General features: G+C 42.4%; 1 protein-coding gene across 1 annotated transcript; it reads right to left on the bottom strand.

Annotated features, from left to right (window-relative positions):
- Positions 1-1,086: 1,086 nt before the first annotated feature.
- Positions 1,087-12,232, bottom strand: LOC308126801 (uncharacterized protein). Its single transcript, XM_080491427.1, has 4 exons — positions 12,215-12,232; positions 2,100-2,152; positions 1,828-2,016; positions 1,087-1,734 (listed from the first exon to the last, which is right to left on the bottom strand). The coding sequence occupies exons 2-4, from the start codon at positions 2,134-2,136 to the stop codon at positions 1,190-1,192; spliced, it is 771 nt and encodes a 256-aa protein (XP_080347553.1). The 5' UTR covers positions 2,137-2,152; positions 12,215-12,232; the 3' UTR covers positions 1,087-1,189.
- Positions 12,233-27,827: the final 15,595 nt, after the last annotated feature.

The following is a 27,827-nucleotide window of genomic DNA, read 5'->3' as shown; positions in this document are numbered from 1 at the left end:
ATGGGGCGTCACACTGCTGGAGTTTTGCACATCGGTGTTAAATTCTGCAGCTAAATGTTGCTTTAAAAAGTAGCAAGCGTTTACAGGATGGTTCATTGTGATAACATATACCTTTGGTACGAGCCAAATCCAACCCAGCGTGATGAGTGAACAAAACATTTAATTTCCAACATTCACAACAGTGCATGTGGGTTCTAACTGACAAGTGGTCTCTGGGAGTAAAATGTTTGAAAAGAAACTTGGTGGCTGATCAGTACAGGTTTATTTTTTTTATTTAAAAAAAAAAAAGCATTTATTCATGGAGTCCAAGTAAATGAATTCATGATTTTAGGTAGACATGGGGCCTGTCCACACAACGCGATCGCAACAGTTTCTGTGTATTTGGGAGTCACAGCACACCCAAAGGCCTGGCATATGAACTACATGTCCATAGGCATCAAGCTCATGTGGAAGAACCATTTACGTCAGCTGTGGTGAGCCTGCGTGGCAGCAGTGCTTCCACTGTCAACTTTTATTTACACCGTTAAACCTGGCAGTTTTTCTAAGAAATGACACTTGTTTACAATAAGATTGCCTGAAGGCGAGATGGGAAAACCGCAGACATTCAAGGTTTTCTCCTGTTTGCACTTTAAGTTACGCAGATTTGATGACAGACGAACATCAAAGCATAGGGCAGTTTAACTTCACACTCAGGGGAAACTAACACTTCATGGTGAAAAGTGCATTTTTGTAAGGCAAGATTTAGAAAACTGGCTTCTGTTCATGTTTGAAGACAATGACACCGATTGAACATGCAAGTCACCTTTGCTCGGCCACAGAAAAAGAGCGCTCGGACAAGGGAGTAGGTGTTATCTTTCAATCATAAACCACAACTTAAAGACCAAATTGATAATGTAGCAGTTACATTAAACACAGCCCAGTAAACTTAAGTGCTCAAACTTTGATATCAATTTCAAAATAATTTTCTATCAAGATTTTAAACCATTTCCATGCTTCAGGCATTTTTTGACTTCAGCACCACCTTTATTGCACCAATTACATTCCCAAGCAGGACTCCTCACAAAACACACTGGTGCTTTTTTCTTTAAAGTTTTTATTTACAGCAACTGCATCCTGGAAGGAACAGGACCTTCCAATTAGACAGCGTCAAGTGTAAAAGTCTAATGAAGTCATTCACCTACTGGGCAGCTCAAGGCCAATCCCCAGTATGCTGCTTGACAATGGGAAAGCCCTTCTCTTGCTGACCATCGCTGTCAGCGGGAAGGTAGTACTTGTTGTAGTGAGTATCATACCAGAAGTCCTTGCCCTGCTCAAAGTTGCTGCTGAAGTGAGACACTGTGCCTGGAGGATACTGGCCAGTCAGGAACAAAAAGTCGTAGTAAGGATACACATAGTATTCCGGGCTGGGCAGGGAGAGACTGTCGGCACCTTCCAGGATGACCGGTCCAGGCAGAGGCCCACCACCAGGGGGCTGGAATGAGGCACCCTGGGTTTCTGTTTCAGTGTCGTAGTTGCCATGTTCAAAGATATTCTGCATATGGGACAATTCACCCGGCTGGTACTGTGCAGAAGGACCCAATGGCTCAGAGTCATGGCTGTGGGGTAGAGAGCTTCCTGCTCCCACTCCTATGGCCCCGACGCTGACGGCTGCCGCCCCTCCAGGTATGCCAGGAGCAGCTTGAGATCCATCCCCATCAGAAAGAGGACTAGGTGGTTCTTTGAGCCACTCGACATCTATGAACACAGGGGGAAAGTGTTGAGGCATGAAGCAGACAACGTGAGAATAGCAGAAGGCTCTAAAGGCCTACATGATTTAGCATTAGCTACCTTGGGTTGCAGCTGGTCCCGCATTTGGCAAAACTGCACCCGGAGGATAGCGGCCTACATTTCCCGAATACACGGGAGCAGCACCAGCGTTGGCTCCAAATGAACTGACTGGTCCACGTCCAACACCAGGCTGAGAGTAGGTTAGTCCTTGTGGCGCACCAGAGCCAGGGTTTGTGTCAGAACCTCCATCTTGAGAGCCAGAACCAAGATTAAAAATGCATTAGTGCAGGTCCATAACTTACATGTTGAAGTTTGAGTTAAAGGTACTTTACCTTTCTTGGTAGGGTAGCTATAAGTAGCACCCAGCATCAAGATGAAGAAAATTCTAGTCACAAATAGGAGAAACACATTAACACCAGTCCTGCACAATGGAAACACGCAATCGCACACGTTGCCACTTACCCTGCAGCGAAGTAAGCAGCCATCTTATTCTAAGAGCAACTCTAGAGGCAGTCTCACCATGTAAGAGGGTTTTTAAAAAGCCGCAGTGGCCTGCCCTGACCAATCAGAACACATTGACTTAACGATACACAGCTGCAAGCTCCTTCGTTCTGATGAAGGTGGCTCTCTTGAACGAGACTTCAGTGTGTGCTGCCTGAATTCTACAGAACAACACCAGTCAGTTTAATGCTCTGCCTTGATGTACTACATGACAGGTTCACTATGTTTTGCTACTGAAGCAATTCCTTCTGTGCAGTTGTGCTGCATTCAACATCATTTCTCATATACTTAACAAGTGGTTGCCAGAAGTTTCACACTGGCTACTATTGAGAAAAATGTTAAGCCCTTCATTTACCACCACAAAGACTGACTTCAACCTTCAGTACTGGAAACACCCGATCAACAACAGAAGACATGTTTACTCTAAATATTTGGATTTTCTTTCTTATTGCTACTTTTTTTTTTTTTTTTTTTTTTTTTTTTACAAATGTTACAAATTGCGGGTCGTATCATACGATCTGCTTGCCCAACTAAAAATAATATTCTTTACACCTCCCCTACGCTGTCTTGTTTGCATGTGTGTCTGATTTAAATCTTCACCAGCACTATTTCGGATCAGGAGAAACGTTTTATTGGATTTTTTTTCGGGGGGATGATTGAAGGTGAAGGTGGGTGTACAGGTGTTTTAGCCAAATTCGCTCAGCATCAACCTGCTGGCCCAATTTATACAACCTGAAAGAGTCCCGCAGACATGTGAGTACACCTCCAGTTAGTCCTGTTGTTTAATTGCGCATATAAGCTCACATTGTGTGCGGATGTGGTTGTGGAAGGGGGCGGGGAGGGTTCTCTGAAGGAGGACGACAAAGCAGCATTGTTTTCAGATATCTCAAAAGATCAAATTTTTTCAAAATATATTACTTTGATCCACATTTAATTTAAAGGAGATTGCAAATAACTAGTTTTACACATATCAGTTTGAGAATAAATGCTGAAGGACCCGATGAGAACATGCGATGTTCAGGGGGGAGAAAAGAAAAGCCTATACTGAGAACTCTATTCATTCTGTGAATTTGTAAGATGTAATCTTTCTGCATACATTGGAAGTAGTTCTCAGTTTCAAAAGGGTTGTTGACTCTAGATCTTACCTTTTTCCAGTGCTGTGGCAATCAGATGGATTGTTATCTGTACTCCACCCCCTATGCTGCATGGCATTAATGTCACAACAACAATAAGTATCCTTTTACACACGAGGCACATTCATTGAAACCTTTTTGCTGGTATCTTCAAATTGTTTTGGTCATACCATTATTGTCATACTGATATTTCAAATATCTATGGGTTGTGTTGAAAATATTAAGTTTATTATATTCTGGCATGGACATATTGTCACATTTGAACTAGTTGGTGAAAGGCATTTGCGACAGTGTAAATGGCACAATGTGCAATTCTAGACCATTGCACATTGTTTTAGTTTAAGTAGCTCTTAGATGCAAATGAACTTGTGTGCCGGTTGGCCACAGTGAGATAGAGGTCCAATTGTGTCATAAACTAAAGTTAGAAATATATGAAACTGTACATTATGGGCTTTAGAAGCTCTGTAATTGCGATCATAATTGATGCACACACATTGTGAATTTCTGCTGTCACTTTTGACATGTTCCAGTCCAATTCACGAGTTAATAGAAATTACAATATGTCGTCCTTCAGTTATAAGACTGAATTGACATGTTGAATTTTACACCAATCAACCCCGACAGTGTTTACTACCTGCCTGATATTGTTTAGGACCCTCTTTCCACTGCCAAAATATTCCTGTCCTGTCAAATCATGGATTCAACTGATCTCTGGAGGAGTTCAAAGGCACTAAAATGTCAGTAGCAGATCTTTTAAACCATTAACTTGCTGGGTGGCAGTCTTGATAGAACGTGTTTGTCCAGGATATTCCACAGACGTTGGGTTGGATTGAGATCTATGAAACTTAGACACAAAGTCAACAACTCAGACCGGTCCCGCTTTTTGGCAGGGTCTACAATCCTACTAAAGGGGGTCATCACCGACTCACTTTTGAGTCAAGTCACTTCTCTTTGGTTTACATTCCAAGCAGCTTTGAAACTACTGGTATCAGTCAGGTGAGGCAGAAGTTCAAGTCACCGGTTTGTGCATCGGTGTTGGCTTATGCAATCCACCAATACTTCAACACTGCAGCCCGCCTGAGCTTACTTATTGAGCAAACCCGTTACACAAAACTTCAAAATCAAATAAAGTACAAATTATAATCCAACCACTCATTTAGGCTGTGGAGTTTAGATATCAGGGACAGAGGCAGACGACTGAGGTCCAAAAGCTTTATTGAAGTCAAGGGCCAAAGTTAGAAACAAACCAGACAATTTTCTGAAGTTTTAGTGAAAATAGCTTCACTGCCAAAAGATTTACTTACCTGGGCTGCTCCAGGCTGAACCCCAGTTGACCTTCACCAGGAAGTCATTTCTTATGTTCTGTAACAAGACATTCTTCGCCAACTCTCTTAGTCCACTCAGTTTCTTTTTGACATTATTCACTATTCGCTTTAGCCCGACAAGTCACAGGTTTGTTTTGGACTTAGTTTGCACTAACTTTTGTAACTTTGTTACAATAGAAATTGTTTATTCCATTTTACAATTTGAAACCAAATGTGGATTTGTATCATCAGCAGAACCAAATTTAATGTAGATTTCTTTTATTTTTTTTTTAAATGTATTTCTACATTTCTAGTATTGTTATCTGAACTGTTTCAATTTATTTCCGTTTTGTTCAATTTGACCAGTCCATACAATCGCACAATTATTTGGAATGGAAGATGATATTACAGCTTTCAAAATACATATATTTTTTTATTCTTTGAAAAATTTTAGTTTGTTAAAATAAATATTCATGGCAATATTTTCACATGTCAAAATACAAGAAAGTGCATTTCTTGAAAAACATCATTAAAGTGACACTTAGAGCTACATTACTGCAGTTCTGTGTCACGTAAGTAAATAAAGAAGGAAACTTTGACCTGAACAGCATATCTAGTGGAAACGAGAAGTCTCAATGTGTTTGATAGAGCACATCCCTTCATTAAGATCTCACTCCTCTATACCCAGCTTGAGACTGTGCCAAATGTGCCGTGGCTCTGCATTGTGACAATTTCCGGCTCTTCAGATGTGTATTTCCTGGCTTTCTAATCAGAATGCTATTTTGTATCTCAAAAGGGGCTCCATTCAGCCCAACATTAACAGCCCTCGTCTGTGATAATGTGGATGCTTCGGGCCATAGGCCACCAGCTGCATCCACTTGTCAGCCTTTGGTACAGATGCCCTGTCTGTCTGCTGTGCGAATGAAACTCGCGGACTAAATTGGCACTTATTGTGCTGAATGATTTTACGTACGCATCTTAATGTGCCTCATCCAATTCCTTAACTTACTTTAATTTTATCTGCTGACAGCTCTCTTAAATTTTTTAAACGGTGTAAATGAAAAGCTCCCGTCTCTCTTATAACTTATGGTTTTCTGGTAGCCAGTAGAGACCAGATAGAAATGCTATGGATCTTTGGATTAAGCTCAAATACTCCCTGGCAATTTATCCAAAATCTGCTGGATTTTCTGTGCATCATATTAGTTTCTCATACAAATCAAATGAAGAGAACTCAATTATGATGGATCAATAATTCAGCATTCTCAATTATGCTTTAATTGTCAGAAGCAATATCATCCAATCTTATTGTGTGGATAGGTGTTGTTGCTCTGCAGAGCTTTAGCTGATTGTTTATATGAGATTAGGCCTGTGTATCAAGGAAAAGATCAGGCAATGTCACAGAGCCTTGGATAGCCGGCAAGTGACACGTGCATAGACACACTCCGGCACACGCACGGATACCCTCCAAAGTACACATACACACACACACACACACACACACACGTACACACTTAATGACACAAACACATAACATAAAGCCAAATGCTGCCACTAAAATTTGCATGGTGCTCAGTAATGCATTAGTGAACATCACTTGGCAATCTGTTCATACGGGCTTAATTGGATTTTAATACCGCCTCTGATCTTGTTTTCTAATTAACGGCGGTGGCTGGCAACCAAGCAGAACCATGCACCCAGCAACACCTTTGATCCCGGCCATATGGAGTTCCTCCAAGCACGCCGGGGATGTAAAAATCCCTCACCTAGACGTGGGCGAACAACAGGCCCCCGAATCAAAATGGATGGGGTGAGGAGAATGAAGGAGGGTGGAGAATGGAGGAGTGTGGCAAAGGGGGTGCTAAGGGGGTGGAGGAGGGGGGAGGGGGGCAGGGTGGCGGGGGTGGGCAGAGGCATGTGTCATCTGCACATCCTGGCGGCATTGTTATTGATTAATTTCTCTCACGATCAGTTGTGATCACAGATACATAAAACATGAGAGGGGGGACTGAATGCCTGTACACCTTATCATCCTTGCTGCCATTCGACACCCCTTCCTTTGCTACGGGGAAATGTCAATAGCTTTCCTAATCTGTTTACTTCTCCCCTTGTGGCCACTGCTTTATGCTTTTGATGAAGGGCTGCCAAAAATGTGTCCTTTTTTTACCCTTGCTTTCCGTCTTTTGGCAGACAGAGTGCGGGTATTAAACTTTACATCTGCATAGTCACTCTGGCAACCATTATTTGATTATTTAAATGAAAACCATTTTTAAAGGCCCAGTGCCATTTTTGAAATCCAGCGATCTGATAGATTTTAATGATGGTGTTAAGATTTAGATTTAGTTTTCTTGGATCGTTTAACCAGCAGGGCCATACAGATATAACGAATATTATAATATTATTGTTGCCGTTTCACAAAGGCAGGTTTCTTTTCTTCGTTTTTTTTCAGGACTGTAAAACAACAGCGTTGATCTTTCCCAAGTTCTTTCTTGCTCTTAACATATCTTGTTAACAATATGAATAAAGTGAAAAACGGCTCCCACGGTGGAACTTCTTCTGAAAAAGCTCGGACTCCGTCTCCGTTGAAATGGATGGAAAATGCCACTTTTTGAAAACGTGACTTTTCTGGAATGCTGCCACTGCACATGAGCACCATGGCTGTAGTAAATAGTTCTACTGCACATGCGTGAATAGATGGACAATAACAACAACAACCCCCAGTCCATATTCTCCTGGGACTAGTTTGAATGAATGAATGAGTGAATGAATTATCACATACTACTACAATCAAATAACTCGACTCAGTCCACATTCTTCCAGAAAACCTGATATTATTAGTTCATGGACAAACTCTTGATTTGCTCCAATGGCCTGTTTGGACAGCGAAGGGTTTTATTTTTCTCCTGGCACTCCTCCCATGCAGATCAAATTAGAGCAATGTCGTTGCGATTGTAGACACATGCACTCTGACACCAACAGCTGCTAGAGTTACCTGCAGACTCTGCAATTAGATCAGAGAGTTTTTAAACCTTCTCTTGTTTTTCCGTCTTGGACAAACTGGAGGCAATCCTTGTAGATGATTTTCCTTTGAGAATAATAACCTATTTCAAATCATTTGGAAACTTAATTCTTGTCTTACTTTTAGATATTTACAGCTTTTTGAAGGCATGAAGGCAACAGAGACCACTGATGACATCACACAATTCAATAGCAAAGAGCACAGTGGATGTCAGAAGTGTCTCAAATAAAGATTTATATTGTAAATCTGTTGTAAATGTTATTTCTTTTGGAAAATGAAAAGACCACATCGGTTCTTTTTTGGGAGTGGCCTCTTTCTAATCCAGGGCTGCCAAACAGATTTTAGTTCTGGGGCCATATACGGCCCAATATTATCTCGAGTGAAATCGGTGAAATAGTGCCATAAGAGCCTTTAAATTTACACTTTAACGTTTTTTTTGTGTCGTGGTGCAGAGTATAAGTGATGAAAATGTTGATATTTAAAACTAAATATCAAGCAATTATGACTGAAAATATACCGTCATGCTGTCATGAACATGTCTGTGAGAACATGAGGCCACTGTGTGACTTCATCCATTCATAGTGTGTGGACCTGCACGTCGCTGGGTCTTCTGTGCATTCAGACTTTGGTTGCCTCCTTTGTGTTAAATTTGTGCGTGTGCGATTATTGTGGGAATGCAGGTTGCTGTAGAATTGGTTGATAAATTTGGTGCTTTGGTGAAACTTGCCTTCAGAGCAGCTTTTTCATGAAGGTTTGCACACAATCGGTATATAATTTGGGAAGTCTGACAAAAAAAGAAAAGAAACAAGAAACAGTTTCATTGCTGCTGTTGCTTTAAAGTCAGAATTCAGCTCAGAGTAACAGTCAATGATATTTGAACTGATCAGACATTTGCACAAATATTCAATGTTTTTTAGTTTTCTTTTTCTGGCTTACACTATACAGTGGGTTTTTTCTTATCCATTTTCTTTATCTGTCTATCTATATCACTCTTTCCACCTCTCTATCAATGCCTTTCTGTCCCTCCAACTCTCATGATTTCTATTAACTCCATCTATTTTATTTGTCTCTTTTTTCTGCTTCCTTCCATCTCTCTATCTACCCCTGCCTCTCTCTAGATTCTCTTTGTAACTTTCGTTTCATCTGCTTTTATCTTTCTATTCTTTTCTTTGTATTGCTCTCAATCATTCATCTTTAGCTCACTCTTTCGCTCCTTATATCTCTTCCTCTATTGCTTTTTTCTGTTAATCTTAGTTGTTCCCTCTCTTTCTATCTATGTCACTACCCCTCTCTCTCTATTTTATTTCTATCTCTCTCGCTTTATCTCTCTATTGCTCTATGTCGCTCACTCCCTATCACCCCAGAAATCATTCAAAGTGTCAGCTTTTTTCATTCTTGTAATCATCCGATTTAGATTTTACCATTTCAAAAAAAGAAAAAAAAGAAATAAATAATCTAATTATTCAGCCATCCTTTGAATGCAAATTGCTGTGGGAAGTTAAAATACAGTAGAGTCACGATGAAACTAAAATCCCAGAGCATCCTGGGTGATGTGAACACTGCACGGTGCGCCTGTGGTTATCAGTCATGTCGAGTCTTGGCAGCTGGACCGGCTGTTTATTCTCGATGACATGTCAGTAAACACAGCCGCGGCATTAACGGCCCCACCGACTGGGCTGGGGGGGGGGGGGTCACCAGTATTTAACCCCGATGGGTGTTTCTAAATTTGACATCAGGTGAAAATAATGACAATACACAAGACAATATGGCAGCCATCCATGCATGGTGATGTTGGTTAGTTCAGCAAGCTGCCATTTTTGTGCAGTTTGACAGAAAGAAGCTCATTAACTATGCATATTAATTAAAGAACCTGAGATCTGCAACAGTTGACTGACAAACAGGGGGGGCTGGAAAAGGGGGAGGAGGGGGGTTAAAGGGTGTCATAATTCTACAGTGCTGACACAGTGTTTTGACTGACTTTACAGCATGTCTAAGACAATATCATTCGACTTGGGAATGTGATTCTTAGGTGGCAGTGTGTATTTAAGTGTTGATCATGGCAGCAGCAGCTCTGATTAAAGACTATTTAAATCGACGCTGGCGCTCATGCTGCTATTTGGCAAATCACTCAGGCACTCTGACATCAAATGGCCTTCTACAACAATGGCACAGAAAAGGAAAGGCCTGAAAGTCCCTGCCAGTGATTGCACCTAAATAATGATGCCTTTTTACATGCTGCTTGTTTGTCCTTCACAGGGCAATTATTCGAACAATGTGTATATATTCTTTTGAAGAGGACTGTGACATACTGTGCCCTGGATAATGACGAGAAATGCATTAAGACTAAAGTGGGGTTTCTAATGAAGATGCCTGACAAGGCCCGAAGGCCTCCTCTTTCTTTTATATGTAACTCTTTCTATTTATGAAAAGAGAAATCCTTGCCCTCCTTAAATTATCAAATTGTCCTTCGACCTTAGCATATCACGAAGTTACTCATCTTTCTATCAAAGACACTTTCAAGCACATTGAATGCCGCGTTTGCTTAAGTGCCATATTTGATTTAAGAGTCCTTTCTTTTAAAACTTAATGGATGGCAGAAATGGAAAGTGGTCCTCGCTGATGTTTGAAACAATCACACACTGATGCCTACCTCGTGCAAACGCTGTTGGACGCCTGCCACGTCGGCGGAAATCAGCATCGGCTTAATTTGGGACAAAGCTTTCCGCACTAATTTCATCTCATTTTGGCCTTGTTCATGTTGATGTAAACCTGAATATATTTGGAAGCGCTGATACCACAATTATCAGTGTATCATTGTAGAGATATGAAATGATCTTCTTCTCAGCCGTGACCATGCCGGCTATCAGACAATTACTGCATGGAAGACACGCGTGAAAATATTGAATTGACATCATTGGATAGATATTTTACTAGTGCAAAAATATCTGTTAAATAATTTTCAATGTGGGTTATTGTGATAGATCATATACTACACTCATGGTATATGAGCTGATTCACATGTCAATTTGAGACTAGTTCAAAAGCTGCTCCACCAGTTTGCATGACATAACACACAGAGAGTTATTATCCAGAAAACAAAAGATTACAAGCATTTTTGTTTTGTGATTGTGATGCTCTCCGGGATTGTGACCCGTAAAACTTCCAACACTAGCAGCATGTAGGTCGGATGGTAAAAAGACAATTGATCCCCCCAGATAGTCAAATACACGCAAGTATCTAATTAAATTGAATAGGGTTGTAAAGGCAGAGTGTATCTTGGTTATGTGAGTTATGATGATAGTGAGTTATTCTCCTTATAATTACGGTATAACTATATTTGGGATTGAATTACGAAGTCTCGATACAGTAAAGTTGTCATCTTCAGGGATCAAGGTTTTAAGCATGAAGTGCCTGCGGCTGCTTTTAACAATAAATAGAATTAAAGTTGCACCCTTGAGCTGACTTGTCCTCTCAACAGCAGAGATCAGTTTGTAAATCAAGATGATAATTTGACCATAACGTGATAATTGTCGGATACTGAGATGAAACAGGAAGATTTAAATTGATCCCGGGCTTATTCAATGAAAACACCCACAGAGGATCATCCTCAAAATTCTGCAGAAGGTAAACGTCGTCTACATTTCTTTCATACACAGTACATACATACGTACACATACAGCAGAAATGCAGTCGGCTGGTAGCTGAAGTCAAGAACTAATTATTGGTTCCACAAAACGGACCAAAAAAAAAAATCCCTTCTCTTCTTTTCTCACACACACACGCACACACACACACACACACACACACACACACACACACACACTGCAACGTCCACAGTGGTGTACACGCCCAGTGTACTTAGCCCAGGGTGATTCTGGCACAAGTACAATAACCAAAAGACAAGTCATATCAGCATCGCAAACCGTCCCTCGGGTCTGACGTGATCAGTGAAATACCGCGGCGAGCAACAAAATGAGGAGCAGTTAGGTTCAAACTCTGGAATGAGCCACCTTGCTCAATCATCGTTATGAAACCAAGGACGATAAACACGATGTGAATAGAAGATTGATTTATGACGAGTCGAGCCAGAAGTTTCATGTTGTGCCCCTGTCTGTCTTCCCCTTAAGAGACTTGCGGATTCAAAAGAAAAATGCAATGAAGACCGAAAACAGAAGAGAAAAGAGGACGTCTTTTAGCATGTTTATACTTCTATATAACAGGACGGAGATACAGGTTGTCTCCCATACCGGAGGAAGGAATTTCTAAAGAACATGGTCAAGTCAGGACCCCTTTTGTCACATGGCAATTCACTCCTTTTCTGCCTGCCGTCAAAGAGGAGATTAAGTTGTCAAAATGTGGGTCCTGGTCCAGACTGGTCTGTTGAGTGGATATTCTCTACTCTGATCTCTGCCACTGCTAATAGACAGAGCTCAAAGGGGAGAAGGGAGAAGCAGGGAGGGAGAGGGGGTAGGAAGGCTTTAGGATCACTTTACCTGGATTCGGCAGCGTGGCGCTGGTGGATTAGTGCCCCGGGCCTCATGGCACGCTAGTCTGAAAACACCCCATAACACTGTTCAACAGGTACAAACACACATGCTCATTTACAGTGCACTGGCCAAAAACAAAACAAAAAGCAAAAAAAAGAAGGAAAAAAGAAATCCCACACAGTTATCCATTCATTTTTCACTCAACAGTAACTTCCAGTCACACCTGGAAACTAAAATGCTAAAATACATATCCTAAACGTCCAACCTTTCACTGTATCTCAGGTCTAAACAGCAGCAGCCCCGATGGAAGAGCACGAGATAAAACAACCACTCTTAACTCCAGTGGCTTATAAAACTTTCACACTTATTTCTGGCTGGGATACAGTTGGGATGCCTCGCCTAAACTTTCTCCGACATCCTAGAAGCTTTGAGAAGTCTGTTCCTGGTCTGATACCACTCTGTAAGGTCACTCACTCATCCAGAACTGCAAAACCATAACCCATAAAGGAGAAAATACAGGTTGTTCTTGGCAAGGAGGAGAGAAAACCCACCACGGCTCCATCCCTCTCTGCCGCCTCTGCCTGCTCTCCCCCCAGTCACTACCTGATGACTTCTCCATCCGTTTTAATTGGTAATTATTTTGCGGGGTTTAATGCCTTTATTCAGACTGTCAGTGTGGAGTCAGGAGAGGAGGATTAGGTGCCCCAGGGGGACGAGACACTGGCACGGCCAGGACAGCTCATTTTTACACGGGCAGGGGAGGAGGACAGCTCATCTTTGATCCGGTTGGGGCTTCGCAGGCCAGAGGGGTGACAGCTGCACTTTCTTTAGCCCACATTTGAATTTGAATTCTATCTTAGGATGCAGCGCGCCGCGGACTTGGCAGGGCAGTGGGGTAATCTGCTCGGCACAAACGCCCGGGCCTTTTCTTCCTGTGTGCCCTCGCAGAGATTGGAGTAATTAAAGTTAAATGGAATGCATTAAAAACTCACTTGTGCCGAGGCTGTGGCGGCCGTGCCAACAGTGAATGGGCTGGGGCTGTCCTTTTACGCCGCTCTAATCCTGCGGAATATATGTGTGCCCCGTGACTTTGATGCTACGCTACCAAAGCATCGGAAATGGCTACCAGTGGAGCTACAACTGACTGCTGGCTTTCACCTCAGAAGAACATCTTGGAAAGCAAATTCAGCTGGATTCTGACATTGGCGGGGGGGCTGGATGGAATCAGCTCAGGAAGGCTATTAGCACTTTCCAGACTCACATGTCACTCTTAAATTGCCACGCTTTGATGTACGGTCTATTTAAAATACCAACAAACTGCCTCTTCCCTGACCCGTGGCAACATTCAGAGAGAATCCCGACTTAGCTGTCCATAACTGTAACTAGCATGTAAAGCTCCTGCGCGCTCAGATGTTCCACAAAAGGCTGGCCCATACATGAAGAACAGCTTTCCACGCCAAGAAATGTTGGCTCTTCACACAAGCGGCTCACAAGAAGACATGGACACTCCCAGGTTGTCAGCCATTTTAAAGTGGACAGTAATCGTTGCACAAGACAAACATACACTCGCGGAACCAGACCTGCTCTTCCAGGTCGACGTCGAAAGACTCGAGGCATCAGACACCGCGGTAATTGTTGCTGCCTTTCATTTTAAAGGAATGTGGACAGAGACAAAGGAGGGGTGGGAGGGGGTGGTGGTGGTGGGGTAACAAAACTATCATCATAATCTTTTCCTGGCTCTGTGTGCGATCCTTGAGCCTTTATAATGAGGGGAGATTGGACAGGGAGAGACATAGCAGTGTGGGAAGAGGGTAAAATGCAAGTGGGATTTTGTGAAATAAAGTAACTGTAGAGAAACACAATGCCAATCAACCAATCGATTCTGGTGGATCTTTTTTCTTTTTTTTTTTTTTTTTTTTGCATCTCAGCTTGATTGCTCTGTGGCTTGCTTTCTAAAATATACACAGTTAGTCATCCGGTGGTGTCACACTCAAGAGAATCTCCAAACTGTACAAAGAAGTCAGAAAAAGTGCAAAAATAAAATATGTTCTGACAAAAGTCAGTCATCACACATATTTCTCCGTAAGCGCCTACCACTAAAACAGACAAGCCAAAAGAACTGTGGAGGTATGTAGTGCAAAAGCTATACATCACAGTGACCTCCGGCAGGTTTCAGCACTGTATATCCATCCACACCTTCACTTCTAGTCTGCAATTTCTGACACAAGGAGTACCTCGCCATTACTGATAAAAATGACTGTTTCGGATCTCGTAAGGGTGCAAATAGATCAGATTCCAGTGTGATCGCATCATGTTTGACACAATTTTAACTATCACCATTTCAGTATTTGTCATTTCAATCTCATCTCGTGTTGATCCATATTCCTGCTTAATATCTAGATTTCTCTTGACTGACCAGGATAGAAATATAAGTGTTCAATCTTCACCTTTCGTGGCTTTTGGCAGTGAAACTTCCAAATAGCCTTTAAATGCATCTTTCAAAACCAAAATTGCCCATTGTGTAGTTTTAAAAACAACCAAACATCAAAATTGCACTGTACTATCTTAGGTGGTTATAGATTTATAGATTGCATTTACCTTAACATACTATAAATTCCTATAGTGTTTCCCAAGCTGTACGGCAACAAGTTCTGCAATCTCAAAAATATTCTCCGTGTAAAACACAATTTAATAAAAAAATAAATAAAAATTAATAATGAACAATAATCATTGACAAAGTGTTCGTGAATGTCGATCTTATCTTTGCAGCTCACGGCACACACACACACACACACACACACACACACACACACACACACACACACACACACACACACACACACACACACACACACACACACACACACACAGTCACATATTGTCTGATTTCTACTGAAGATCACGTGTATTTGTGTGTGCGTTTGATGAGTCAGTGTCCTTTCTTCAAGCGTGACATTTTTAGACTTAGTAACTTAATTGGATTTTGAAGACAGCTGATGTGACAGCTCCATCAGACAGGTGACATAAAAGAGGTGAAACAAACCACAGACCAGAGAGACAGAGAGAGGCGGATATGCACACCAAGCAGACAAACACCTCGCTCCGGCTGCTGTGCTGTCCTACCTTGTACAGAAACTCTCCCGGAGTCTGGACATTTCACCTGCAGGTCACAGTCTGAGTACACACGCAATGCATACGTCCGCTCTTTAATGAGAAAATCAGGGCAAAGTGCCATGATTACAATCACACTACCATTGTCTGTAATAAACAGGCAAGCTTGTGCTTCTTGGAAGGAGGGGATTCAAGTGCTTGTTCACTTAAAGGTGAAAAGAATCCCTGAATAACTAATTAAAAAGCATCTGAATACCAGTAAAAGAACTTGCCATATACTTTTGTGGATTTGATTAGTGGTGATTTGTCTATTCGCTGACAGATGCTTGATGTTGGCGAGATAAGGGGGGGGGGGGGGGGGGGGGGTTAAAAAAAAGCCAAAGCTTTTGGCTGGGAAGGCCTATTATTCATGGGCAGCAGTTGAGTGTGTATTTCCATTAGATGTGTGAAGGCCTCTAAGGTCTAAGAATGCACTTTAATAGATACCTGTCAAATGTAATTAACTATGTTTTTCCTATATCATACGCTTTCCCCCATTGCCTCCAGCCAGAGACTGCACAGTGTGTGTGTGTGAGTGTGTGTGTGTGAGTGTGTGTGTGAGTACACATGCATATGTGTGTCTTTGTGTGAGAGAGACAAGAGTCTGTCTCAGCGTCTTTTGCCACCCAGCGATTGGAGACAGTTTTAATTGCAGCATGACAACCACAAGAAAGGACCAGAAGCCCCATAAAAGCCAAAAGCAAGCTGGCAGCCGTCCCGCAGTAGAAAGCTAGCCATGCCATAATTACAGGTAAAAAGACCTCTAGCACTGTAGCTCAGCACCGTGTTTATTTGACACCAATCATGCAACTATGCAGGTATCCCAACAATAACGTGCTCTGTCCTGACAGGACCGGGGTGCCTCAGAGAACGACTTGGACATCACTGGCAATCAAGGAATGTCTTGTGGCTTGGAGGCTGAGCCCCTCGTCTGAACATGAAAGCGAGCGGAGAGTCCTTGATTTTAAGGAGCTCAGATGATTTCAGCAGGTACATTGTTCCCAGTCAGAGAGGAGCCTCGCATGGCATCAATAATTCATTTTTACAAGAGCCATCTCTGCCTCCCATGAGCCGACGGAGTTAAACGTTTTGATACCCCACGCTCGGGGGTGTAACCGGCCACATTAAAGACACATTAGCAAAGTTACCGACGCCTCCCGCTGAGGAGGGACCTCATTTGTTCCTCAGATAAAGCAGAGGTGATCACCTTTGCACAGTGTAGTAAGGATCCAGTTTTGTATGAGCGGAGGGCCGTCTAATGACCGAATGCTTGATAGCACACGCGTCTCGCCCACCTATGGGAGGTGCGGGGTTGTCTTTCAAAATGACAACAGGGGTAGCAGAAGGGCTACCGGGTGACGAACGTCGGATGTTTTAAAGAATCGTGGACGCTTCTCAAACTTTGTCTCCCAATTTGCGGCAGTCACATCGGTATTCATACCCATACATTTGTGGCGTAAATCACAAACACTTTAGAGACAGCATTGGTCTCTATTTGGAAAGCCAGACCTAGGCACATAAATCTCACCTCTGTAAGTACTTAACGAGAGCACAATGTGTGTTTTATGTGTTCTTTATGAGTGTGGAAAGGCCACATCTTGAATGACACTCACTGTTAGAGCCATTGGGCGAAAAGGAATACGAAAAAAAAATAAAAAAATCCATTTTACGGGCTAATTTTCTATAACATATGTTCGCCTTCCACTTGGAATGAGTTTGTGTAAAAAATACTAGGCAACATGTTTCCTTTCGCTGCTCGCTCACCTTGTTTTGTGGAGTTATTTAATCACCGCCTGTGTTATTTACTTGCATCCTTCGTGGTGATTTACTGGTGAGGTGACGACTGTCAAGGCGATCGGCTGCTAAAGTGGTGAACAAGGGCTGAAGCAAGGGACGGAGTTTATCATGGTATTGACTTTCTGACAGGGGTGCCACGGGCTCTCTGCAGCTGCCTCCTCGCGGAGCTGCCAAAGGGAGGTGACACCACCCAGAAATGTGTGTAAGTGTGTGTGTGTTGCTTCATCCTTCAATCAAACCCTTTGTTTTATCACAGTGATTTTGGTGAAGCATTGAGAACGACGCGCCGAGCAGAAACCATGACATGACGCTCTTGACAATACGGAGTTGCATGTGTAAAATCTTTTGATTTGTGCTCCCGGGGGACCGTCGCCACACAGACATGTGGTGTCCATCTGTATTTGATTTACTGTCAAACTTAATACGAGGTGTATGTTACAGCTCGCTCTGCAGCTTATGATACAATTTTTGTTTTAGCTTAGTTTTTATTGCAGTTAAATACAACACTGCGTAAATCTTGCCTTGTTATGCAGCAGGCGAAGAAATGCGTTTGCTGGAATCTGCAAAGTTAATGCTTCTGCGACAGCCATGGGAAGATACAACAGATACAAGACGCCTGTGCGTCGTTTCTCACAGCCGCTGAAAGAGGGTGACGACGTTTGACATTTGTACAATGCTATGATTACAGATGAAGTCCCGGCTACTTAATTCCCCTCGCATAGGTACACTAAGCAAGTCTGTGCACAGCTAGACAAAGGCACACCCACACATATGTACAGTCGAGCCGGTCTTACTTCCAACTGCAGACACAAAGTGCCCTTTGGCGTGAGTGCAAAAGTCAATTTGGCAGCTTTGAAAATTCTGCGACATCGACATGAGAATGTGCACATATAAAAGAATTATTCTCGGAATTCTCGTCTGCATGAAAACAGAGGTCGACCTATTTTAAGTAACATGTATAAGTGATTACTTTTCCCTAAAAGTAAGTGACTTGGTGGTGTCACGAGTGGCTTAAATGCTGGTTTTTACAAGATATGCAACCATGTATCTCTCTCTCTCTCTCTTTCTCTCTCTCTCTCTCTCTCCCCCTCCCGCCCTCTTATTTTCAGCGCACATGCACATTTTTACTTTCTCTCCTCTCTCTCATGACTGCAGATTAGCATATCTAGAAAGTATTTCCTGGTAAGTAGAGCAATGGCAGCTCTCAGGAGAGCCACAGACACAGATAGAAATTTGTATTAAAAAGAAGAAACATCTAAGCAAGAAAAGAACAAAACCACGGTACACCATTACTTTAATGATCCATCATGTTCAAAGGAAACTTATTCACGATCCTTCGACAATAAACAAGGGAGTGAAACGCTGGAGTAAAGTGCTTTTCATTTAGTGCTCTCCCATGCAGCGGATGTTTGTTCTCTGCTCCTTCTTTTGTCTGGATTTTGCCACATTTTCTCAAGCAGGTCACACAGCCGCTCTGCAATGTATTGTTAAAGATAAGTTTAACTGATGATGGTGTGTATTGCAGCGTGTGGCGTTGGACTGTAAGGGGGTGGGGGGGGGGCAGGTTCTCTCTGTGTGTCCACAAGACTGTAGGTACGCGTGTGCAGCTCGCTCACTGACTTATCTCCTTTAACCACACAGGCCAGTGCATCACCGGTTCAGGGATCAAAGGTTACGGCTCCCAGGAGGTGTCAGGCTCATTACCTGCGAGTGCATCAACTCAACCCCAGAGGGTTTTCTCAGTATTTATGTAACCTGTGACCTCTTGCTACCGGGAAAGCTCTCTTTTACTGTCATTCAACCCGGTCACTCCTTTCTTCCAGGGTTCAAGTTCACTACCAGTGGATCCGCTGCTACATTTGAGGCAACAAATCAGTATTTGCAAATTGTTTAATCTCAAGAATAACTTAAACAAACTGTGATTACTGGGATTAGGGTCTCACTAGGCAGAGTTTGCATGTTGCTTTTTCTCCTCTTTTTTTCTCTGGCTTCCTCCAACAAATCCATAGACATGCATGTTAGACTGCCAGTTACTTTAGGCTTTCAAGTGCAACGCACCACGGCAATAACCATCAACATTAACAAGGGTGGCCGCCAGAAGGTCATGACTCCCAGTCCATATTCTCCTGGGACGTGGGAGTTGGATAGTTGACTCACTGTAATAGGAATCCAACTTCCTCGTCCGTCCACATGACTATCCCTGTACTCACAATGTTAATATGTTTATAGCGTATTGCTGTCTGAGCCCGTGTGTGTGGTGTGTGTGTGTGTGTGTGTGTGTGTGTGTGTGTGTGTGTGTGTGTGTGTGTGTGTGTGTGGATTCATTACTAAAACAACCAACATCACCCACTTGTGGCCAAACATGAAAACTACATAATTTTCATTGTTTCTGCTGTTTCCGTGTAAATGGACATTGATTTCAAAACACGAAACTTTCCTGAAACAAAAACACAAAAACAATGTTTTTTGTACTTCAAACGTTGTGGTGTAAACGGGGTATGGGACTGCTCAGATGCACGAACGTTTGCTCATGTGAATATAGATCTTTCTGAGAGTGACTTTTGTTATGTTTTAAAGAGCAGGAAGAGGCATTCAGATGACGGACATCATCATCATCAAAGCTTAGCAGAGGTATAGAAGATTAAGTTGATCCCAAAATAATAGGAGTGACTGCACATTTGTTTCTGCATTTAAAATCAACACAATACAACAAATATTTGCAAGTTTTGATGTAGATCTCCACAGCAAGCCTGGACTATGCGGTGATATTGTGTTTAGCCATTAATGTGTCAAACATAGATGGATCCGGATTAAGCTCATCTAAATATCCGTATATATCCAAACAGAAAGCGGTGCCCTGAGGGACACCAGTGACACCAGTTTGCTTTGGCTGATACACAGAACATAAAGTCCCAGTCCAGGATCCTTCCTTTCCTCTCCACGCCTCTTTCTGTTTAACGCCTGATTGTTTAAGTGATAAGTGACGGTGATGGATGAGCTGAGCTTTGTGTAATTATTGTCCTGGTTATCATTGTCACTGCTGATAGCATACATCACTGTGTCCCAGCCCATTTTGCATGTGATAAATAACCACAGCGAGGAAAAAAAAAAACGAAAAAAGAAACTGCATTGGAATTATTTGTGAACAGACCCCTGGAATGTAAACACATGGGCCGACTAATGGAGGGTCCTGGGAGGTACAAGCGGTGTGATATTGGGACTTATTGAACATGTGTTTGATCATAATGTTGTTGTTTTTTTGGGGGGACTATGCGAACTGCAAATGAGCTAAACACTGGACCAGACGACCAGACACACACTTCAGAAGCCTGATCATACTTGGCTATGCTCGTTACTCCGTGCATGTTCAAGCTTATCCAAACAAAGTCATTTAATCATTTTTTTTATACTTTGTCAGAGGTGATTAACTGATATTAGAGCTCTATCATGCGTCCATGATACTTGACAGCCCTTAGGTGATGTAATCGCTGAGGGTGATTTATGGATTATGGCAATTAGCGTTTAGATAAAGGCTATTATTAGAGCTGATTTGCTTTCTTTCTTCTTTTTTTTTGTACAGACAAGTGTGTGTAATCTGTCTTTTTGAAGAAAATTCACACAGTATGTGTGTGAATATACACTCTTTTAATACAAGATAAAGAACGACTGCAGGAAGACATCTAATCTCAGAGTTATCTCGGCACATTAACAGTGTGAGATATCAGATGCTTTCGGGTGATTCTGAATGCACTGATTGTATTTTATAATGTTGTAATGGATGTGACTGCTGTTTTTTGATCGCCCACAATAAGAAGAGTCTTGAAGCAGGCCCGTTTCCTCTCCTCCTTTTGCTGGGCTGCCTCCTTCTTTGTCTCCTTCTCTCTCGGACTAAAGCGATACTGACCTCTGACCTCGAGCTCTGTGGCTGACTGAGCATTATGGGATGCTAATTGGCCATGTAACAACATATCAAACTGTGATATACTGCCATGTAAAATGTGGAAAAACACATTGTGGACTAATTAGCGTTGCCAATTATTACTACAGTGAACTCACCTCTCATCCAGGATCTCTTTCTTTTTATTATTCATTTGAAGCAGAACCAAAACCATCACATGTATTCCACTTTTTTTTCTTCACACCCTGCTGAAGATTTGATGTAGTTTCTATTAGTGGCATTCAAATTTTCATTTGTACTTGCTTGCATTCGAGACGATTGATAGAGGCATAGTGACATAATTGTTTAATTGTTGATTATTGAACATGAACACCTGAAAAGCAAGTTAGACTATGTACAGACACTGCATAATAGTTGTCGCGTATACGAAAGTTTTTTGCATTTTCACTTGAAATTGTTGCCATGTAAACGGGCCCTTAATGTTGTTTACGGAGGAGTGAATTGTTCTACATCTGTAGTCTTTAAAAAGAAATAGGCCAGTATTCACTTTTTGATTGCACCACAGTGTACTCCCAAAAGAAAGAGTGCAGTTATCGTCACTTAATTCAATGCCTGAAGCTCTCCATTCTCCTCTGGCCTTATCTCAACAGGCAAACTCATATGGATGTTTAAAGACTTTGACAGCCATTTGAAATGTTGAAGTATTAGATAAATGTCTAATGTAATTAATTTGAGAGAAATAGTTGGTAGTTCCTGTAGCAGGATATCTTGTAAAAGAGAACCAGTGATTTGATAGTAAACCAATTTTTTGACGAGTAACAAGCAATTTCTTTAATTCAGTCAGGTTATCACACATCTAATCTTATTGACTAAGGACATAAGTTTTATGAGACTTGGTTCAGTTTCAATCTGTCTTTTAACGAAAAAGCGGCATGTTGCATGGATTGGATGAGCTACTGTTCCTGCTTCTTGTCTGTCTTCATGTGGTGATAATGGATACCCAAACTTTGATGCTTCAACACAGTGAAGGTGGGGAATGACGTTCCAGCCAACGGCTGTATTGCATACATCATGAGCACTAATTTCCATTTGATTCTTATTATAACATTCACCCCTCTAGTGTATGTCAGATTAGGGTTTTTTGGCAGTTTGTTACCAACTGAATGGAAGTTCTTCACTGTGAGCAGAATGTAAACTGGAATTGAGATTTATTTTTGAGTAATTTTTGATGGACTTTTGTAATATATGTAGTATATAAAACAAAACATTATTGTATTGTGTTACAATATAACTAATAATGTCATATATCAGTGTCCTATACCAGTGTCCTATGTATGCATTGTGCATATATTACTATTGCAACTTTGAAATCTTTGGCCATAATGTGCAAAATAAGCAGAATTTTCAGATATTTTTTTTTTTTTATGTGTGTGTCTAGCGAAAGTCTTTTTCCAGGTTGATGTGTCCTACTCTGTAAGTTGATAACAGCGTCTCGAGTGTTGAAAATGCATCTTTCTCCTCGCAAGATTATAAATGAATATCGGATTCCAGTGAAGGAATCGCGGATTTTTGTTCTCCGTCTGAAGACGAGACAAGGGGCAATTTCGGGGCCCTGAAGGCAGATCAATCACCGCCGCTCAGTGGAAGTTGAACTGTTAGATGGGTCAGACAGGTCAGAGAGCACCCAGAGTTCACTGCCGGCTGCCTGGAGCTGTCTACCCCGTCACGCTGAACAATAGGCTGTTGTCACATTGGAGTAGACTTACTTATCCATGTTTAATTGGTCCCAAAAATAACGTGAGACGCGACTTTAGATGATTGAGAAATGAAATATCCTATCAGGTAAGTTGAAAATCAGGTGTGTGCTGACGCTCACAAAGGATGACCTGAAATGACAGTCGCTTGGATACATGAGCCATTAAGTACCCCATAAAGTGACTTCACACCTCTATTTCTCTCCCCCCCCCCCCCCCCCCCCCCCCGCCACACACACACACACACACACACACACACACTGGACAGATGATACGCTGTCCTCTATCCAGCAGCACATTTCTCTCCCTGGAGCGAGTAACTCTGTCTCCATGCCTGTGTCCACACTCCTGCCCCCCCCCCCCCAAACAACACGGCTCAGGACAAGCATGGCCTGCAGCCTCGATGGCCCTACGTTGAACAAAACCGCACGCTGCCTCTCAAAAGCCTCCTTTATCCAGGACGAACAAAAAGAAGGCTTCACCTCCGCACCATTCCCACCATTAGGCCCTGGCCTGTGTCTTCTTTTTTTAACCCCCCCCCCCCCCCCAGCCCCGTGTTGTTGCCCTCCTCTCTCCCTCCTGCTCACACCCTCACTGGGCCTTTTCAGCATGGGGCTTGGGGGGGGGGGGGGGGGTGAGGTGCGTCCTTTATGTTCACATGTGTCCACGCTGGTTTTACTCTGTCAGTCTTGCCCCCCTGCACAATAGACGTGCAAAGAGATTGACCAGCGGCCTTTGACGCGGCCAACCCCATTGAGACGCGACTGAGCTCGGGTGGAGAAACACACCTGCGTCTTTTATGTGCGCGGGTTCACGGTTAATACCGGAGGCGTGCGTCCCTCGTAAGTGACTTACAAGTTTTGGGATTAGGCTCGGGGTCGTCTCACTTGAGTTGCCGAAAAAAAAATCTGTGCGACTGAGCTGAACTTGACCAAGTATGCTGGCTTCTGATTGTGAAAGGAAAAAAAAAAAAAAACCAACATATTTTTTCTCTCTATTCCTTCATGTCATAATATTTTGATATCATGAGCAAATTATATGTTCCCTTGTTCAACATATGGGAGCACCACTCAATCAACACGATCTAATGACGCGGTGGGAAATTTGCATTGCGTGAATACAAAGTGGGTCATTTGAAAGCGTTATTGGCGTGTAGACCCTGTCATAAAACCAAAGGCATTTACATATTGTGTAAATGCCCCAGTTCAATGTGATGTTCACCCTTAGATTTTTCCTTAAAAAAAAAAAGAAGAAAAAAAGAAAACAGGATGCCCAGGCCATTTGACTCTGAGTAGGTCCATGAAGAAATCATTATCCCCATGACCTGGAGCTATTAATTCTATCTCTCACTCCTCCCTCTGTCTCTCATTTCTTTCATTCTCCAGACAAATTAATTTACATGAAAGACCACTCACACTGGCACGGGCCTGCAGGTAAATGACAATGTAACCAATGATTTCCAGCAATATTACCATTTCTCAGCTGCGCAACGCTGTCCACGGCTGCGGTAAGTGTATCATTAATAAATCTGCCCCTTCCCCATGACTGAAGGGATCAACATGTTTTAATTATCCTGCCGTGATTTGAACTCGATCAGCGTAGCGTTCTGTTACACAAACATTCTACCAGCGAGCGAGATAAACACCGCCTGCGCACTCTGCATACAGAAAGCGGCGCAGGGACAAGGTAAGACATGGCCAGAGTCTTTCTTTTTTTTTTTAATGTATCTATTGTTATTTCTTCCACTGTTTGTTTGTCTTTCCGTCTGTGAGTCTCAGAGCTGCTGGGAGTACAGCTGCGTGGTTTGTGAAAAGACAGACGGTGGATCCTGACAAGTCCGGACCTGGTAGTGTGTGATCGGCCACAGCCGGGCAGACATTAAAACAAAAGAGGGGGAGAGGAGGCCACTGAAATCTTAATGTGGTTCAGAGACAATTGCTCTCTTTGTTTTACAGTAAATTAACCCAGGTATCCAACCTGAGGACCTTTACAGTGTAAGCGTTCATGATGAGGTCATTTCCTGGTATGAGGGGTCACAACTGAAAAGGAACCATCTTTTCCACTCTGTACTTCCTTTGCGCCTTCATGCATACTTCACATCAAGTTACAGAAACACTTCGCCTGGGACCTCTGTGTTTTTTTTCACAGCGGGTTTGTCAACCTGCGACTGCATGTGTGTGTTTTCCCGTCTCCTCATCAGGAAGTACTGCAGTTTGCCTTTCTTTTTCTCTCTCTTTCTTTCTTTTGCTGCTTTGGTGTCTCAGTCCCGTGGGGCAATGGGCAGCTTTTGTAGTTCTCTCTCTCTCTCTCTCTCTCTCTCTCTCTCTCTCTCTCTCTCTCTCTCTCTCTCTCTCTCTCTCACACTCACACTCACACTCACACTCACACACACACACACACACACACACACACACACACACACACACTGGAAACACACGTACACTCACGCAAGAAGGAACCTGTTATCAAAAGCTCGTCCCATTGGCAGACTGCCAAAAGAAACGTGCTGAGGCGAACACTAATCCACTTTAAATTACAACAGTACTGAAAGCCTGTGACCACAGCCAAATATTGATATGGGGTCATTAGTCAATTATGGCGAGGACTCTTGCTGAATGATAGGAGGGGCGGCACCGGGGGCAGAGGTGGCCGGGCAGGAGGTGTCAGAAGTGGAGTCACAGAGGAGGAGGTCACTGAGGGAGGGATTATGGTATTAGTAGGTGGAGGGTAAAAACTTAGTGGAGGCAGAGCTTCAGCAGCAATGAGAGCAGTCCTGTAACCGCCATCGTCTCTTATTTTTTCCCCCGCCTCGGTTTCTCAGCCACACTTTTCCCTCTCTTGTGTGAGAAAGAAACAGTGTGTAAGTCTGAATGGGAGACTTGAATGTACTGTATACTCTCAGTTCAGCCCATGTGCTTTGCAGGGCCCAAAAAGCATCACCGCTCCCCCTAGTGGCACATCACGTCCCAGCCCTTTATTACTGTGCTCCTTCTGAAAAAGGTATTACAAGTCATTAAAACAAAATACACATAAGAAAATGAAATTCTGCCTGTCTTCAGACCACTCCAATTACAGCCAATTACAATAATGTATTATTGAATCTTGTATGATTGAAACATCGTTTTTGTTTAATCTTTACCTGGTTTTATTTGTTAAATTGACATAAGGCAGTGGCTTTTCCTCTTCAATTGTAATTAGTGCAAAGATGGATAGAGAATCTAAAGGAATCTAATCATTCAATTAGAACCATAGTGTTTCAGGCTAAGTGAAACTACATCAATGCCTTGACATAGATGATACCATTAATTTCCTCTGGGTTAGTAATTTGATAAGGCATCAAATTGGAGAGATTGCATTGCAAAGGGCATCATCACAGCCAAGCCAATTTAGACACGGCGTGGGGCAAATGCTGCAGCAGGAAGATTAAAGCCCAAATGATAACAAAAAAAAAAAGAGGGATGATTTGTGTTTCGTTTTAATAATTTCCTTGTTGAAATTAAGCCTTCAATGATGGCTTTTTGTACGAATCTGCTTCATGCATCACACTTTTGCCAAACTCGACGCGCGCTCAGGCTATAGAAGTGTGTGTAAGTTGTCCTCGACAGACGCGTAATATCAAGAGCCTCCATTGTCCAATACTTTTTCATGCTTGCACATAAACAGCGATTCGTCTGCAAGCTCTGAATGGCACTAATAAGAAAAAGAGAGAGTAAAAAAGACCAGTAACAGACCACCAGTAAAGTAGAGACCACCTATAAATGCTTTCCATCGGTGGGTTCACAGAAGCACTTCAGCTGTAATACTTTAATTGCTCAGGGACTCAAAGTCTAATAAGGTTTCTAAATCGAGCTGCTTTATTTGTTTTCCTTTGACTCGCGGCTAGAGCAAAAAATGCAGCCACTCTAATTGCAGTGCCGTCATTAAGAGCTGTGGGTATTAAAAGTTTCTTCCTCCTAAAATACGAACATGTTGCAGTGTTTTGTTTTTTCTCTCTCTTTCTTTTCTTTAACTCCAGAACTGAATTATGGGGCACTTTTCCGTCAAGGCCAGGTTCATGCAGGAAGTAATTGAGTTTAATAGAAGATATAAAAAATACTCTCTGCCTGAGCAAATGTTGAAATACAGAAGAATAGAGTTCATTTACTTTTTTTTTTTTTTACTAGTTGTGTGTGATGCTGTCTGACGACGATTATCTGGTCGCTATTAAACCAACTCTAATAGAGGGTGAGTGTTTTCTCACGACAAAGGACGGGGCTCTTGATACTGTCATCCAGCTTCTCCTTTCCTGGAAACTGGCAGGTTTTTGTTCGATTGGTATGAAGAGGCGGCAATATTTCAGCGCCGGGAGAAGAAGACACCATTTTCTTGAGAAGCAAGCTTCTTCAAAAACACTTTAACGCTCGTCACCGAGACTATTTTTTATTTATTTTTTTTTTCAAATTACACACACCTGCATAAATTTGTGCAGAATCTCACCAAAATCTTTGGGACATACCTGTAAAAATATGTATTCTCAGATTTGTATTTTTATTCACATTTTAATCAAACTCGTCTCCTTCCTCTTTGAGCTGCTTGGTTTTAATTGAGTTTGTATTACAGTAATTATCAAGTGAGAAGGAAACCGGAGTGTCTGTCAGCTCGACGTGTCACAGGTACACTCTCACATTGACATGGGAAAGGGTGGAGGGGGTCTTGTACAGCCCCTGATGAGACACACAATGGCAATCGCAACTCAATTAACACGTTCTATATATACAATTGGTCGTGCACAGCGACACACACACACTCCCGAAGCATGTGCACCCGCACAAAACACAAACAGCGGAGAGAGGAGTGCAAAGGCGGTTTTCTTATCTGTTCCCAAGCCTTTTTTATTGATCTTGTGACTTTGACAGCCACACCTGTTGTAGGACCTGTGAAATTAGACAGGAAGGAGAGCGCATCGTAAGACTTGAGTTGGTTGATGCCAATTAGTTACTGTTTTCTCATCCACATTTTTGTCATTACTTAAAAAACCCTA

This window comes from Lipophrys pholis, assembly GCF_963383615.2.
Source record: "Lipophrys pholis genome assembly, chromosome: 21".
Classification (NCBI taxonomy): domain Eukaryota; kingdom Metazoa; phylum Chordata; class Actinopteri; order Blenniiformes; family Blenniidae; genus Lipophrys; species Lipophrys pholis.
The sequence above is the reverse complement of the archived record's forward strand: the minus strand, read 5'-3'. Positions and strand labels throughout refer to the sequence as shown.

Bases quoted from the DNA above. Each gene is read 5' to 3' on its own strand.
- LOC308126801 (XM_080491427.1), bottom strand. From the start codon at position 2,136: ATGCTGGGTGCTACTTATAGCTACCCTACCAAGAAAG. The intron at 2,017-2,099 runs GTAAAGTACCTT...CTGGCTCTCAAG, and splicing joins TAGCTACCCTACCAAGAAAG to ATGGAGGTTCTGACACAAAC. The intron at 1,735-1,827 runs GTAGCTAATGCT...CTGTGTTCATAG, and splicing joins GGGACCAGCTGCAACCCAAG to ATGTCGAGTGGCTCAAAGAA.